This window comes from Pleurodeles waltl, chromosome 1_1 (assembly GCF_031143425.1).
Source record: "Pleurodeles waltl isolate 20211129_DDA chromosome 1_1, aPleWal1.hap1.20221129, whole genome shotgun sequence".
NCBI lineage: Eukaryota > Metazoa > Chordata > Amphibia > Caudata > Salamandridae > Pleurodeles > Pleurodeles waltl.
The window spans coordinates 810,910,054-810,927,156 of NC_090436.1; the positions used below are offsets into that span (position 1 = coordinate 810,910,054).

The 17,103-nt window shown below is 47.4% G+C and overlaps 1 protein-coding gene across 5 annotated transcripts in view; it reads right to left on the bottom strand.

Annotated features, from left to right (window-relative positions):
- SMARCA2 (SWI/SNF related BAF chromatin remodeling complex subunit ATPase 2) overlaps positions 1–17,103 on the bottom strand; it is a 1,363,970-nt gene that overhangs the window by 608,076 nt on the left and 738,791 nt on the right. For all 5 annotated transcript variants that reach the window (XM_069228509.1, XM_069228519.1, XM_069228497.1 and 2 more), the window contains one exon: positions 7,261–7,424. In XM_069228509.1, the coding sequence (XP_069084610.1) occupies positions 7,261–7,424 (164 nt within the window). The remainder of the gene's footprint in view (positions 1–7,260; positions 7,425–17,103) is intronic.

Genomic DNA, 17,103 nt, shown 5'->3' on the forward strand with positions numbered 1-17,103 from the left:
GAATGTCTTGGACTTATTGTTAAGGAGGAAAGGCTTGATATTGCACTGTATGCAGGATGGCACTAATGAAAGGAAACCTCCGCAAAGGGGTTAGGTGTAACTATGACACATTGATGGTCTGATGGAAGTCACTATGATACAGGTGGATAAGTTGGTGGAACGGAAAGGAATGGCAGGGCAGAGCTCAGCGAACTACCTGCAGGACCAACTTCTTGGATATTAATGCTAGCCACCTGTAGAGAAACTTATTAATCTTGTCTCCCACAGGCTTGTCATGAGCAACTTAGGGAAAACTAAACCAGATTGGAGGCAGCTGCTGGAGATGCTGGGGACTGAGATATTTATTGCCCATATTGTCCTGAAAGTTTCCTGCTAGAACCCCTACCCTGACCCCAAAAGGACTGGTGTATTTGTTGTTAGGTGGCTTTGACTGCTTTCTTTAGAGTGCCTGAGGGTGGAGTCCACCTTCTCACCAAACCGATGAAAACCATCAGAAGGCATATCCATGAGTGACGCTTGTAGGAAGCTGGCCTGGTGTGTGGTGGACACCTATGGTGTTTGCAGATTATACCAGGTCCAGACAACCACTATTAATTAGTGAGACAGTTTCTAGGAAGCCAGGGCTCTCTAGTGGTAGCTGTGGTGAGCAGCCAAGACTTATCAAGGAGAAGTGTAAAGCACTTGCAATACCACAGTAACTTATCTCACATGAAAGAAACCACACAGTGTTGCATAAATAAAGGTACTTTATTACAGTAACACTGAACTAGACTACTTATAGACTGTCCCCCCGAACTAGAGGTAAGAACACACTATATATACACAGTAAGTATTAGGAATTAGCATAGAAAAACACCAAGCGTTGGCACGAAATAGCAGAGGATAACTAGGGCCCTATGGAGGAGGGCCAAACCATATACTAAAATAGTGGAATGCTAAGTGAGGTCGCCCACCCAAGGACGTGGAACATTTAGGAGGGAGCTGGGAGAACTTGGGACCACCGAAGGTGAGTACCTAGATTACCCCCTGTTGCCAGGGAGTGCAGAGGTAAGTTACCTGTTCTTCCCAAAGACGGACAAGGAGACTTTAAAAAGGACGTTTGCAAGAACAGGACCAGCCCAGTGGAAGCTATCAGTGGATTCCAGATAAAGAGGACCTGCAAAAGAAGGGGACAGAGTCCAGTCCATGCAGGAGTGTCCAGGTGGGGCAGGAGCCACTGTCCATCCTTCTGTGGGTGATGATCCGAGTAGACAGTGGAAGATGAAGATCAGCTGTGGAGCCCAGGATCTGCAGGGAGGTCCCTGGAGTCATGCAGAAGATGCCCCACGCCAGTCGCTGGGTCGCAGATGGGTCGGTAGTCAGAAGGACCACCAAGATGCCTTGGCAAGTGCAAATCTTAACAAAAGAGGATTTGCAAAGGTGCACCAAAAGGAACTGGTAAGGTGCCTAAAATGCAAAGCATGGCCTTCATAAATAGCTCAATTTGTTCTAGCGTCGCTGACAGAACTAGAAGATCAGGGTAAAATAGAACCAGTGGCGGAACCTGATCTAAAGTAGGGGATTAGGAGTGAAACTCCTGGGCACCTTGATGCCCTCACAATGTTTCTGAAGGAGAGTAACTGGGATGGGCCAAGGTCCGCTTGGACTCGTGTTTTTTTTCCAATTTGGACTTGCCCAATGATTTGGATGGCAATTAAGATCTATCTTGGGACCAGCTCAGAGAGCGGGAATGGATCCAGTCTGGGAACTTAAGCCCGAGCAGCCTTTAAACTATTTTCTGTGTTCTTCAGCAACGTACATCCTGGCTCAAAGGTCCCAGAATACCTTTAGATTCATCAGAGAACACTCCTCACATGACCTGGAATCGTAGTATTACCATAACCACCAAAGGCACAGTTTGTAGGGATATGCCACAGACATTTATTTTTGCGACACTCCGTTCAAGGTTTAAAGTCTGTGGCTTTAGAAGGTGACATTTCACTTGCACACTGGAAAGGTTTTTTGCAAAGAAAAAAGCTTGTCAACAAGAAAAAGTAGGGGGTAGCTCCATGACTGTGTACGACAGCAGGAAAATAAAGGAAGAGCCATCAGTGCACCTGGGTAATGCATAGGGCTCCAGTCACTTCCGGGGCGGCGCAGAGTCGACCTGGGTTTGCACAACACCACCTACCCACATGCAGGGGCTATGTGAAAAAATCTTCAGGGTGCAGTCTGGCACCTGGGGAAATTCTAACAGTGAGTAATCTGCAGAAGTATCCATCAGAATATAATGACTTACTCAATGGGCAACGGATTGACAGGATTGTGTTGACCTCCTCCGCTGGAAGCTGGAAGGAACTCAGAATACTCTTCTCAATTTCCATGCATAAAGATGTAAAGCTCGGGAACTAAAAGGCAGGAGGAGATTAAGATAAGCTCTACTCTGAGTGGAAAACGAAAGTGAGAACACAGGGAGAGGTGCAGTTGGTCTTACCTTTCTCTGCCAGGCTGGGGTAATGAGAATTACTTGAGCCCAGTCCGGACTAATCTTCTCAGAGCTCAAGAAATCTAGGGTATAAAGGAAGATGCATGGTGTAGGAGAAACCACCACTCTAATTAAAACACAGCCTCCAGTGCTCGTTGCAACGGATACTGGAGGGCAGAGAAAGCTGGGCAATGGATGTTGCCATAAGTGGCAAACAGATCCACCTGAGGCGTGCCCCACAGATTGAAGATATCATGAAGCACCTCAGGGTGAAGACATTATTTGTGGTTGACAAGATGACACCAACTGAGACTGTTGGCTCTGGTGCTAAGTGAATCCACCAGATCCACAAGTCCAGAACTTCAGTACTTCTTGACAAAGAAGGGTAGAACCCACTCCTCCCTGTTTGTTAACATACCACATTGTGGCTGTGCTGTACGTCAAGATCTGGATAGACTGCCCTTAAACCATTGAGAGGAAGGCCTTGAGCACCAGCCAGAATGCTGTGAGTTCCAGAAGACTGAAGTGTAAATGCTGCTCTTCTGGTGGTCAGAGACAACTAATCTCTAGATGGTTTAGATGTGTACCCCCACTTAAAGGTAGATGCTTCCGTCACCACCATAGTCACAGTAGATATAGGACAGAAGGATCTTTTAAGACATATTCTCACGTGATTAGCCACAGCTCAAATCCACTACAGCATCTCAGGAGGTCACAGGGCAATCTGTCAAATCTCTGTTGGAACCACTGCTTGTGGAGGCACCAATGGAGGCCCACAACATGCCAGGAGGCATATGTGACCATGTAGATCCAAGAAGCCAATAGATCGAGCAGATGCAAGACTGTCGTGCCGGAATCTGATTTCCCTGCCAAAAGATCAAAATTGTATCTAAAATGTATCAGACACTCTGAAGTGGGATAGCACAGAGCAAGGCCCTATCCAGTGCTGCTCCTATGAATAGGTGACACTGGTGGCTCACGGAGAAACATGGGTCAATTTATTGAGAACCCCAAATTGAACACCAAAGAAGTCCTCAAATGCAGGTAGTGCAATACCATATGTGGCAAACAAGTCTTGAGTTGCATTTGTCTAAGTATGGAAACGCTGGGTTGCCCAACTTCCTAAGATGGGCACAACCACCACTATGGCCTACGTAAAGACTTGATGGTGCTGAAGGGAGACCGGATGGAAGAACTGCAAATTGTTAATGAGTAGAACCCAGATACTTACTGTGTTACTTTAGGATCTGTGCCAAACCACGCATCCTGAAGGTTGAGAGACACTATCTAATCTTCCATATCAAACATTAGCAAAACATAAGCCAGGGACATCAACCTCAACTTCTATTTGCACAAGTACTAGTTAAGCAACCTTAGTTCTGGGGCCAGATGAGGACCGCCGTCCTTCATGGGAAACATGAACTACAGAGAGGAATACCCCCTCCTAATTTCCTGCTCTGGCACCAACTTCACTGCAACTGGGCCGCCACCTCCTGCTATAGGTTGTGAAGGTTGTCTCCTGGAGAAAAGGAGTATTGGAGGGTATGGTTGGGCAGGTTGTGGGGGAAGCTCACTGCAGAAGTGTAGGGTATAGCCCTTTTCCTATAATTTGTAGTGCCTATTGGTCTGGGTAATTGGCCTGCCAGGCATATAGAAAAAAGGATACCCATATTCCTGCAGGCTCCTTGAGAGGGACTGAGAATTCCCTGGAGAAGAGGAGGAGGAAGAACTTTGCATCTGCCCCACTGCATCTCCTGCTTCTTCCTCTATACTGATGGACCAGACGTTTTTGCTGTTGGTGGCACAATGGCATAGATTGGCCTCATCTGTATTGAAACCTTCTGCCAAATGTTTTGGCTCTTGTAATGGGATGAAACTCCTTAGCTGTCAACTGAAGTTCCAGTGAAACTACTGATTATGCTTTATTAAAGTGTTCTTGCACTGCATCTGCCTTCCGAACAAACAGTTGTTGACTGTTTAACAGCATGGCATCAATGTTTTCTGAAGATCATCCATAAAGGCTGAGGGAGCTTAGCCAGATGTATCTTAAAGTGACTGAAGAGCTCATGGTCCTGGCAACACAGTTTGCTGTGCCTAAGCCTACTCTAATGATGTGGAGAGAGGCATTCTTTCAGTTGGGGACCAATTGTGCAAAGTGATCTTGGAAATTAAGGACTATTAAAGCAGCCATGTCTCTAAGGGTTTGGATGTAGCGACCCACAGGACTAGCAGCATTTATTGAGCACAATGTATAGAGAAACTCTTCTTACCCGCAGCTTCCAATATTTAAGATTCCCTGCCCGGAGGTTGAGTGGGGAAATGTCCTGTGATATTCTTAGTTGTGGAGGAGGCATGAACCACAAGATTCTCAGGAGATGGATGTGAGGATAAGAAGCTGGAGACCCCCAAGGAGCAGTTCTGAATTGTCAGGCTATTGATCAGCAGACTGTTGGACAGGATGCTGGTTTGTAACAAGGGTCCTTCAGTGTTTCTTCAAGGGTCTCTTCAAAGGAGTAGAAGTGCTCTAGATCCTGCTTGAAAACTATGAAAGCTAACCATCTGTTAACGCTGGACCAGGAGTTGGGTCGATGACAATAACTGGTGAAGTATCCAGCCCACTGGCATTCTGAAAGGCTAGCAAATCTGAACTATCGGAGACAGTAAAAGAGTCGGTGTCATCTGCGTCATCTTGGCAATGGTTGAATAACTGGTTGGTATCTGATCCAAAGAGAACACAGACAAAAGAACATTGCACCCCAGCCTTTTCCTGTTAGGAATGTTCCTCTTCTAGGAGTGGAGTCTCTCTTCTGAACCCATTTGCCTTCTCCATATGTCCATGAGGCTGGAGAGGGCGAAGGGGAAGAGGACCTATAGGTGCCACTAAAGCATGTGGTGGGGCCACAAGTGTAACAGTAGGCAGTGACAAAGTCAGTCATCGTAAGGGGTGCTGGAGGTAGTGGTGGTGCCATAAAAGGACCAGAAGGAAGGACTGGAGATCGCATCAACATTTGCATTCCAACCTGGTGACTAGCAAATAAGGGCCACATGGCACCACTAGGACATACAGTGCCAACGGCTCGGCAATGGGCAGTATTCCAATGGCCCCAATGGGGTCTACCGTGCACTCAAGAAGGGACTAATACTCCTCAACCAGTCAAATATGGTCTGGAGGAAAGAAGCTGGATAGGAACCAGATACAAGCAATTCTCGGTATGCCAGCATGAGTATTGACTTTGGTTGTTGAGGCAACAGAGCAGGTGCTGGCACTAGAGAAGTTCAAGCAGAAAGCACCATAATCTCCAGCTAAGCAGAAAGAAGACGAAGGGAATGACTTACCCGATTTCAATTTTTTGGATGGAGAATGTTTCTCCTTGCTATCGTGTATTATATATTCCCATCTTAAGCACGAGCCACAAACAGCTTAGCATGTGGAAACACAGGCCTGAAGAAAACATTAGTCTTCATTACCAGACAGTAGCAAGAATAGCACTCCACTTCTCGCCTTGAATCAGACACCCCTCAGTAGCAATCTAGCCAATAGAAGGCTGACTTCCTTCAGCACGAAGGAAGAATTGTGGGCTCAGAGTTACTCCTATGTGAGTGGGGGATGAAAGGCAGGCCATAGCCCCTTTAAAAATCTGCTACACTCATCTATCCAAGGTGATGGATCTTCCGTAGGGGAGAAAATGTTATATTATGTCACCTATCGGCTGAGAATAGGCCTGTGAAGGCAATTTATAGCAGCTTTGCAGTTGCTGCAGGAGGGGAGGAAGAGATAGGGGAAAGCTGCTCTTGCCGGTGTGAACGGGGTTGGCGTGGTCTATAACTTAGCCTCTTAGAACATTGTTTACATGTTCTGTACTGCTGGTGAAGTGTTTGGCGAAAGATAAGGGCCCCAAGGATTATGCTGTGGCTCAATTGTCTTTGAATTATTTACATCCTGAATCAGCCTTATGTCCAAACAATCTAGACATTCCAGCTGTAAACAGTGTGCAAACAGAGCAGTTCAGAGGGAGGGCTGGCTATGGGAATAGCCTAAAATGTATGCCCAACATATCCCCAGAAAGGTGGCTGATTCCGGAATTGGCAAAACAATCTCAAAATGCCTGGAACACATATCATTGGATGAGGGAAATTTGCTTATGATTTACTTGATCTAAAACAAAGGCACTAGTACTGCGTCAAGTAAACCTAGAGTTCCACAGTGATGTCCTCACCTGAATAAAGAGGACCACAAACTTTGCCAACAAACGCAAAACTGAACAACTCTCTATAATGCAAGTTAGCATGGCGGACAAGACCATGAATCTCATCTGACAAAGCAAGAACAGCTGCCAAAACTATGACTACAAGATGGAGCAAACAGGCTAGCAGAACATGTTGAGTCTAACTACTTTAACACCTTCATTTCAGATGCAATAGTGACAAAGGCAGGAAGGGAGAGAAGCACAGCACTACTGTCTCCTACCTACGCCTCCAAAATAAAAAAGACTAATGTAGAATTGAAGATGTCTTTGTAAAACACAAGGTAAGTGTATCACAAGTGGGACTACAGAAGATTTGCCATCTAAGCTAACAATTATTATACACCATAAACTATTCCAATTCAAGATAGAGAACAGGCAAAACACATTCATAATACAGTTAGGCTAAATGCCCGGTAAAGAAAAAAAAGAATTAATGGATTTCATCCATCATGTACTGCTGAACAAATCCTTAGGACATTTCAATACAAAGTAACTATTTAACAAACTAAACACTGTACTGTCCTCATTTTAAAAAGAAAATAAACAAACCTGGTGAGGGTTCCAATCACTGTCAAAGATAACAACTGTGTCAGCTGCCTGGAGATTTAAGCCCAGTCCTCCTGCCCTTGTGCTCAGTAAGAAGATGAAGTACTGTGAACCGGGTTCATTAAACAACTTCAACAGTTGAGCACGATCTTCTGATTTTGTTGTACCTTTACATGAAAATAAAAATAAAAATTGCCCTTTTATATGAACTTATAACATTTAACAGTTTAGACCATGCTCTAATTTGAGTGATATCATTAAGAAAAAAAAGATGACCAATTATTTCAACACCTAAAACACGGTACACTCTAATAATTCATATTTATTCCTGAAGTTCATGGCAAAATCAAAAATATATATTCTATGTTCTTGTTTGATCGAGTTACACACTATACACTTTAAGGGATCATGTTTTCATTTAACAGAATGTGTGCAACAATTAATGGAGTAATCATGGTAGCCAAGAGAAATAAAAAAGACATCTGAGTCGAAAGTGACAAGTGCAGTGCGTACACAGGCACCACCCCAGTGCGCCAACAATAGTTTCTTTCATGACAATTTCCATGCCAAAAATATGGAACCAGGAGACAATGATTTGTGAACAGTATGCAGAGTCTAAAGAAATCCTGTAGAGGGAACAGCCCAGGTCGCAGAGCAGGCAGGATGAGATTGTCGGTGAGCAATTTGGAGTTAGATAGTCTCTACCAGAAAAGGAGCTACCAAAAGTAAGTAACTTGTTCTTCTGTTAGGGACTTCTAACCGCAGACTTCACAACTTAGAATAAATATCTCCTTGGAGTGAATTGGCTTAGACAAAAAAGTACTGACAGACAAAAATGGCCAATATGCCAGGCTCGACGGACCTGAATGCCTATGCAGTAGTGGCTTGCGAAAAATGTTGGAGTCTCTCCTCTGTGAAGGAAGGATGAAGTGGAGCAAAAACTTATGGCAGCATGATGTTTTGGTCAACAAGTTACTTACCTTCGATAACGCCTTATCTGGTAAAGAGACAGACTAGCCCCAGATTCCTGATCTTAGAATTCTTCCCCAGGCGTCAGACTGGATCTAGAAACATTTCTTCAGCAGCACTCCATAGCGACGTCATCCACAGATATCACGTCAACAGTGCCCCTGGGAATGGCCGGGCTAAAGACAACACAAACAACAACACCTCCAACATAGAGGCAGAGAGTGGGTCAGGTTGTCGTGAGGAGCACCAAGACTCAAACTTGGCCCAACTGCAGGGGTAAACACTTTTTGCTGAGGGATGCCTGGCTACCACAAGAACGCATGTTACTTATCTTCGGGGAACCAATTACCTGACAGAGACAATATCTAGCTGTAGATTCCTTAGCTTTTAATTTCCCAGGTGTTAGACTGGATCGGGAAGATTTTTCGTGAGCAGTGCCTGTGCACAGGTAGGTGGCTTTGTTGGTTCCGCACGGAACTTTGGTGCACAGACATCAGTTACTTTTCATGACACAAGTGTAAAGCCATGAGTGCACTGAAACTGGTGTGTCCAAACTAGAGCCCCGAAGGGGATAATTCCTAACCGTAGAAATATGTTCGCAGAGCGGAAGGAATGGGTGGGGAGGTAATGAATCTGCAGCTGTATTTTGTCTCTACCAGATCATTTGTTACAGAGGAGAAACTTGTTCATCTGATAGAGACATCTAGCCTCAGATTACTTACCTTTGAATAGATACCCAAGCAATACCGTGCCCGGTGGTGGGCTGTGCACAAATTTATTAACTAGGAAGTCCTGCAGGACTGAACAGGTGAAATACCCATTCCTGCGGATCTTAATGCTGTGGCTGCCACTTTTTGTCTGCTTGAATGGGCCTGCAACCCCGCACCCCCTCCCCAGGATGCTGCTTTTTAGCCAAGGCAAAGCAGATCTTAATACAGAGGACAACCCATCGCGAAATGGTTCATTTCGGTTTCACTTCCGTACTGCTCAACCTCTCTTTCCTCCAACATATTCCACAAAGAGTTGGTCATCCACTCGGAACTCTTTTGTGCGGTTAAGGTAGAATAACAACGCACTGTTTGGATCCAGGCAGTGGAGTTGCTCCTCTTCTTTAGAGGGACGTGAAGGAGCATAGGAGGAAGACAGGGTGAATGATTGGCCCAGATGAAATGGAGTCACCACTTTTGGGAAAAAAATGGCCCTAGTGCGAAGCACCATTTTGTCTGGAAAAATTGACAGGAAGACAGGCTTGGCTGACAAAGCCTGCAGCTCACTCATCCTCATGGCAAATGTTATTGCCACAAGAAAGCCTGTCTTGATGGCAAGCAGCGGGAGGGGACAATTGGGCAGAGGCTCGAAGAGAGCACACATGAGGTAGGTGAGTACCAATTTAAGGTTCCACTGAGGCATGATAAAGGGCGACGGGGGGAACATATGTACAAGCCCTTTGAGAAACCTAGCTAAAGTAGGGGACTTAAAGAGAGAAGGTTGGTCAGGCAGCCGCAGGAAGGCAGACAGATCAGAAGTACAAGTTACTTAACTTCGGTATCGATATATCTGGTAGAGTCCTTTTCTAGTTGCAGATTCCTTACCTTCGAATTTTCTCCCAGGTATCAGACTGGATCCAGAGATTTTTTTCTTCAAGCAATACCCTTCTGTGTCAGTAGGTGGCATCGGTCGGTGATGACATCGGGAGAAATACATAGACGCCGCCTCAGCGCAGTGACGTCAGTTTCTTTTCACGACTTTCCACGCCAAAGCACAGAGCCGCAAAAAACACAAACCGGTGCACAAGAGCTAAGGCCCTGAATGGGAAAACCATGTCCCAAGACATCTGTTCGCAAGCAGGGAGAATGGGTGGGTCAGTAAGGAATCTCCAACTGGAATATGTCTCTACCAGATATATCGTTACCAAAGGTAAGTAAGGTGCACATCTGATATAGACTTCTAGTTGCAGATTCCTTACCTTAGAATAGATACCCAAGCAATACCATAGTCGGAAGTGGGCTGCAAACCAAGATCATACTAGAAGGTCCTGCAGGACCAAACGACCAAAGTAGCCGTCCCTACGGATCTGACTGTTCAGGCAGTAATATTTAGTAAACGTGTGCAAGGATGCCCACGTAGCTGCCAGACAGGTATCCAGGACAGGAACTCCGCACACTAATGCAGTGGAAGCAGCAGTTGCTCCGGTGGAATGAGCGCGCAAGCCCTCAGGGGGTTGCTTTTTTGCCAATGCGTAGCACATCTTGATGCAAAGAAGTACCCATCGAGAGAGGGTACGTTTTTGCATCGCCTTCCTTTTCTTCGCACCCACATTTACAACAGAGTGGATCGTCCACCTGGAAATCTTTAGTACGACTGAGATAGAATGGCAGTGTTTTTTTTGGATCCAGACGGTGCAGTCTCTCCTCCTCATGAGACTGATGTGGAGGTGCATAAAAAGTAGGCAAGGTGATGGACTGGCCTACATGAAAGAGTTTAATGACTTTGGGAAGGAAGGAAGCCTCAGTGCGCAACACCAATTTGTCAGGGTTCATAGACAAGTCAAGTATGGGGGACTTAGAAGAAAGAGCCTGAAGCTTGCTCACTCTGCAAGCAGAAGTGATGGCAACAAGAAACACAGTCTTGAAAGTAAGGAGCAGTAAGGGACAATTGTGTATCGGCTCAAAGGGAATACACATTAAGAAAGTAAGCACAAGATTAAGGTCCCATTGAGGCATAATAAAGGGAGTGGGAGGAAATAAATTGGTGAGACCTTTAAGGAATCAATTAACAATAGGAGATTTAAAGACTGAAGGCTGATCAGGCAACCTAAGAAAGGCTAAAATAGCTGAAAAATAACCTTTAAGGGTGCCCAAAGCAGAGCCCTACATGGCTAAAGAGCGAAAGAACAAAATAATTTCAGAAAGAGAAGCAGAAAGGGGAATCAACAGATTTGTTGGTGCACCATGCCACAAATGTATGCCAACGACCAGCATATACCGTGGAGGGACGCCTAGCTGCCAAGATAACGTCACAGACTTTGGGAGGAAGGTCAAAAGCCATCAACTGCCGCCGCTCAATCTCCATGCATGAAGGCGGAGTTCGGACAGGTTCTGGTGGAGAACAGCCCCTTGCTCCTGAAACAGAAGATTCTCCCAAAGATTCAGTCTGAGTGGAGGATCGGTGGCCATGCTCAATAGCTCTAGATACCCTACTCTCCGTGCCCAGTCCAGAGCCACCAAGATGACGTGGGCCCGGTCGTTCAAGATATTCTTGAGAACTCTGGGCAGAAGTGGTATAGGCGGAAAGGCGCATAGAAGGCCGGAGTTCCACTCAAGAGAAAGGAGTCTCTGAGCAAGTGCCACCTTAGAAACTACAATGTGCAAAACAGCTGACATTGCGCATTCTCTGCAGAGGTAAACAGATCTAACCAAGGCTTTCCCCACTGCTGAAAGAGACCTTTCACCACCCCTGGGTGGAGATGCCATCTGTGATCGGCTGTGCATTGATGGCTGAGTTCATCTGCTCTGGTGTTCAGAGTGCCTGGCAGGTGTTGAACCACCAGGGAAATATGTCCTAATGTGCCAGCCATGTCCAGAGGCGCAGTGCCTCCTGAAAAAGGGTCCAGGACCCCATCACTGCCATGTGTGTTGCAGTACCACATGACAGAAGGGTTGTCCGTGAACACTTGCACTACTTTCTCTTTGAGAGAGGGAAGAAACGCTTTCAACTCAAGCCGGAGCTCCAGAAGATTGATATGGAGCCCAGACTCCGTCGGAGACCAGAGGCCTCTGATCTCCGCCTCTCCCATGTGGCCGCCCCATCCCAGAAGTGATGCGTCCATTACTATGGATAGATCTGGTTGGGGAAGGGAGAGTGATCTGCCACTGACCCAATGCGGATTTGAAAGCCACAACTGCAGGTCTCTCACAGTCCCTCTGAGATCTGGACCATGTTGGAGAGATTTCCCTGATGCTGCGCCCACTGGAATTTCAAGTCCAAATGCAGAGCCCGCATATGTCATCTGCCATGTGTCTCTAGCAGGATGCAGGAGGCCATGAGGCCCAGCAGCCTCACAGTCAGTCTCACCAAACCCAAGATAGAGGATGAAAGATCAGAATCATAGCCTGAATATCTTGGACTCGCTTTTCGGGAGGATAGGCCTGAAATTGCACTGTGTCCAGAACAGTTCCGATGAAAGGGAGCATCTGAGAGGAAGTAAAGTGTGACTTCGGCACGTTTATAGTGAACCCCAACGTATGCAGGAGGTTCACAGTAGTCTGAAGGTGGGAGACAATTTTCTGGTGCGAGTCCGCTTCAACACTCAGTCGTCGAGGTAGGGGAAGACAGAAACCCCTAACCTGCGCAGATGAGCTGTAACCACCGCCATCACTTTTGTGAACACCCGGGGGTGCTGGTAAGGCTGAATGGGAGCACGGTAAATTCAAAGTGATCATGGCCTACCACAAATCGTAGGTAACGTCTGTTGGCAGGCAGGAAGGGAATATGGAAATAAGCGTCCTGCAAGTCCAACACTACCATCCAGTTTCCTGGGTCCAAGGCAGACAGGACCTGAGTCAGGGTGAGAATTTTGAATTTCTCCTTGTTGAGGAAGAGATAGAGGTCCCTAAGGTCTAGGATAGGACATAAGCCCTTGTCTTTTCTGGGCACCAAACAGTAGCGGGAACAACAACCACAACCTACATCTGGCACAGAGACCCTCTCTATGGCTTACTTGGCCAAGAGAGCCACAACTGCCAAATGAACCTCCGGAATACGGCTGATTGATGGAGGCATAACTGGTGGGATCATTTTCGAAGGGGAGGGAGTAGCCCATTTGAACGAATTGCAAAACCTATCTGTCCGTAGTGATGATTCCTAGTGGGACAGGGGGTGGCGAATCCTGCATCCAACTGGATCGGAGTGAGGGGACGGACTAGGAGGGTTTGGAGGCAGCAGCAGGTACAGGGGTGGACAGGGCAGACCTCGGGTTCCCTGTCCCACAACCACGTGGGATTCTGCATCCCCAGCCACGCAGCAGCTGAACAGCATGGGTTGCACAGTGGCTGGGAAAGGGGCGCGACAACAAGGAGCCCCTTCAATGGGGTGAAAGGGGGACTGCTGGGGACGAAGGGCAGTGGAATGGGCGAGGAACCGAGCCGTAGCCCGGGATTCCTTGAACCTCTCAAAAAGCTGTGTCCGCCTTGTCTCCAAAGAGACAGGAGCCATCCAAGGGAATGTTTATTAGACTCTGTTGGACATCCCCTGAGAAACTAGATGTATGTAACCAAGCGTGGTGCCTCACGGCCACCGTTGTCGCAACCGATCTACCTAGAGATTCGGTCGTGTCCAGCCCACATCTGATAGTGATCTTTGCCGCGTCTCTCCCATTGGTGACCGCTTGGGAGGAGATAGCACGGGCCGCCTCCGGAATCTGCAGCAGAACCTGCGTGACCGTATCCCATAGAGAGTAGGTATAGAGGACCAAAAGCCATCCGGTGTTTACTGACCGCAGTGCGAGACTGGAGGAAGAAAACATCTTCTTCCCGAATTGTTCCAGCCTTTTTGATTCTCTATCTGGCGGTGCAGAATGGAATGCGCCTGAGGATGTGGATGCCTGGATGACACGGCTCTCCGACGTGGGGTGTTTGGATAGGAGTTTAGGGTTGTTCGGGGTAGGCCGATAGTGGCGTGCAATAGTCCTGTTCCCAGGAGCCCCGTGTTGGTTTTGGACCAAGTACCCAAAAGGACATCGGTGAGGGTTTCATTGAATAGAAGAAGAGGCTCAAATGTGGAAGCCCCTGGTTGAAGCACCTCCGTCAGGAGATTAGACCTCACCTGAACAGTAGGCAGCTCAAGGCTGAGGACCTCAGCTGCCCTACTGACCACCATGGAATAAGTTGCTCCCTCTGCCATAGCTACGGTAGGAGGAGGCAGCATGCCAGTGTCTGGAGAGGTATCCAGACCACTGGCCTTGCCCAACTCCTGTGCGCAGTCCAAGTTAGGGTCATCCTGGTATTCATACAGGCATCCCCGAATTTGTACCAATAAAAAAAGGATCAGAATCCAACCTGCAGTGAATAGGCCCCATCGAAGGAGGCGGTGTCGGGGATCAGGTCGACGTCGATGGTGGGCACCACAGATGTCGGAGCGTTGACAACTGAACTGGTGCCTGGGCGGATCCGAGAGCACATCAAGAGAGGACTTTGGTGGCTGAAAGCTAAAGCCACCGGCACAAAACCCTAAGCCCCCCCCAACTGAACCCCTTGAGCCCTAAGGTGCCATAGCGGGGTCGGTCTGCCCAAAAATGAGGTGCATGGCCTCATAAAACTCCTTTAATTGGGCATGGGTTGCCCCGGCTCCCGGAAACTCAGGGAGGTGCAGAACGGACCCAGAAGCAAGCTCCAAAGACGGAGGCATCGACACTCGTCTCGGGTCGCGTCAGCCGAGCGATGGGGTGAAGTTGAAGGATGTTGGAATCTTTTCAACTTCTTCTTATCTTTACCCAAGGACTTCGAAGAAGAAGACTGTTGGTGGCTCCCGACCAGTCTTGAGACCTTCCCCTCGAGCGAGACCAGGACCTACGCGGAGTTGAGTGCTGCCAGGCCACCAAAAGCTTGAGGGACTGCTCCCTCAAGGCCTTCAGGTGCATGGCCGGGCACTCGGAGCATGACTTCAGGTCGCTGTCGTGCTCCAGGCACCACAAACAGACCCAATGCAGGTTCGTCACTGACATCATGTGGTGACAGTCCTCGCACGGCTTGAAACCGGTCTTGGGGGACATCCCTTGACGCACCAAAAAACTCACCAGAAAGTCGACAAAAGAGTTGAAGTCGGTCAAAAAGTGAGCAAGAGTACCTCTCTCTGTCAGGGAGTGGCTTGGAAAGAAAAGAACTGACATCACTGCGCTAAGGTGGCATCTATGTACTACTCCCGACGTCATCATGGCGACTATGATGCCAACAACACCCACGGAGTTGATCGACGCTACCTACCAATGTGCAAGGGTATTGCTCGAAGAAATAGTCCCCAGATCTAGTCGGATGCCTGGGGGAAAATTCTAAGATAAGGAATCTGCAACTAGAAGTCTATATCAGATGATAAACCTTAAGAGTACCCAGAGCAGAGCCCTGCTGGGCAAGAATAAGAATGAAGACAAGAATATCGCAGAGAGAGGCAGAAAGAGGGTAGATACACTTTTCTGTACAATAATTTACAAATTGTTGCTATCGGCAGGCGTACACCATTTTGGTGGAGGGGCGCCTGGCTGCCAGAATAATATTATAGACTTTGGGAGGAAGTTTGAAGGCTGTCAACGGTCACGGCTCAATCTCCATGCAAGAAGGCAGAGAGTTGACAAGTTTGGGTGGAGAACCCTCCCCTGCTGCTGCGACATAAGAGCCTCCCGAAGGGGCAGCCTGATCGGAGGATAAATGCTCATTCTCAGAAGCTCGGGACAGCAAACTCTTCATATCCAGTCTGGAGCCCCAAGGATTACTTGGGCCCGGTGGTATGTGCGGAAATGCGTACAGGAGGCCTAAACTCCACTTGAGACGAAAAGTGTCTCCAAGTGATAGCCTCCTTGGAAACTCCAGCAGGCAAAACTGCTGAAACTGCAAGTTCTCTTCTGAGGCAAACATACCTAACCAAGGCTCTCCCGAATGCTGAAAGAGACCTTCAGCCACCTCCAGATGGAGACACCAGTTGTGATCCACTAGGCATCAATGGCTAAGTTTGTCCGCCCTGGCGTTCAGAGAACCTGCCAAGTGTTTAACGACCAGGATTATGCCCTGCTGTTTCAGCCACGTCCAGGGGTGCAGAGCTTCTTGACAAAGCATCCCGCCCTGCTTGTTGCATTATCACATGACGGTGTTGTTGTCCGTGAACACCTGCACTATCTTTCCCTTGACAGATGTAAGAAATGCTTCAAATGCTAGCCAGATTGTTTAAAGCTCCAGCAAACTGATGTGGAGACCGGATTCCACAGGGGACCTGAGTCCTTTGATCTTAACCTCCCACAGATGGCTGTCCCATCCCAGAAGTGACATATCTATCACTACTGTGAAATCTGATTTGGGAAGGGGGAGGAGTCTGCCTCTGACCCAATCGCAGTTCTATAGCCACCACTGCAGGTCTTTTGCAGTTTCCTCAGAGATCTGGACCATGTTGGAGAGAAGAATGTATGATGTAATCACGCATACTGGAATCACGCATGCTTTAATAACGCGGACAGAACAAAGACCGTATTGTTACCACGCATGCCTTTATCATGCATGCCTTTACATCAATTTTTCGTTGTAAAAGCATGACTAGTAAAGGCATGTGTGAGAACAGCACACTTGGTTCTATCATACCACTCCCCACCTGCCCTGAGGCCCAAAAGTATCCTACCCCTAAAACATAAAAAAAAAAGAAAAAAATTGCACGACCCCACACCCTAAAATACCCAACCCCCCCACCCGCGCCCCAAAAAAAAAAAATTACCCAACTCCCCCACCCACCCCAAGCCCTTAATCCACCCTACCCCTAAAACCTAAAAAAAAAACAAATAGAGGGACCCTCTACCCTTAAATCCCCAACCCCTAAAAAAATAAATTAGCCTAACTCCCCACTCACCCCTAAAACAAAAATAGCAAGACCCCTACCCTAAAATGCCCACCCCCCCACTCACCCCAAACTCCTAACCCACCCCTAAAACCTACAAAAAAAAGTGCAATCCCCCTACCCTACAATACCCAACCCCTACCCCTAAAACCAAAATAGCACAACCCCTACCCTAAAATAAATCCCAAGCCCTTAATCCACCCCACTGCTAAAACCAAAAAAAACAAACTGTGCCCCCCTACCCTATAATGGTGAACTTTGCTGCATCTCTCTCATCTATGAATGCTT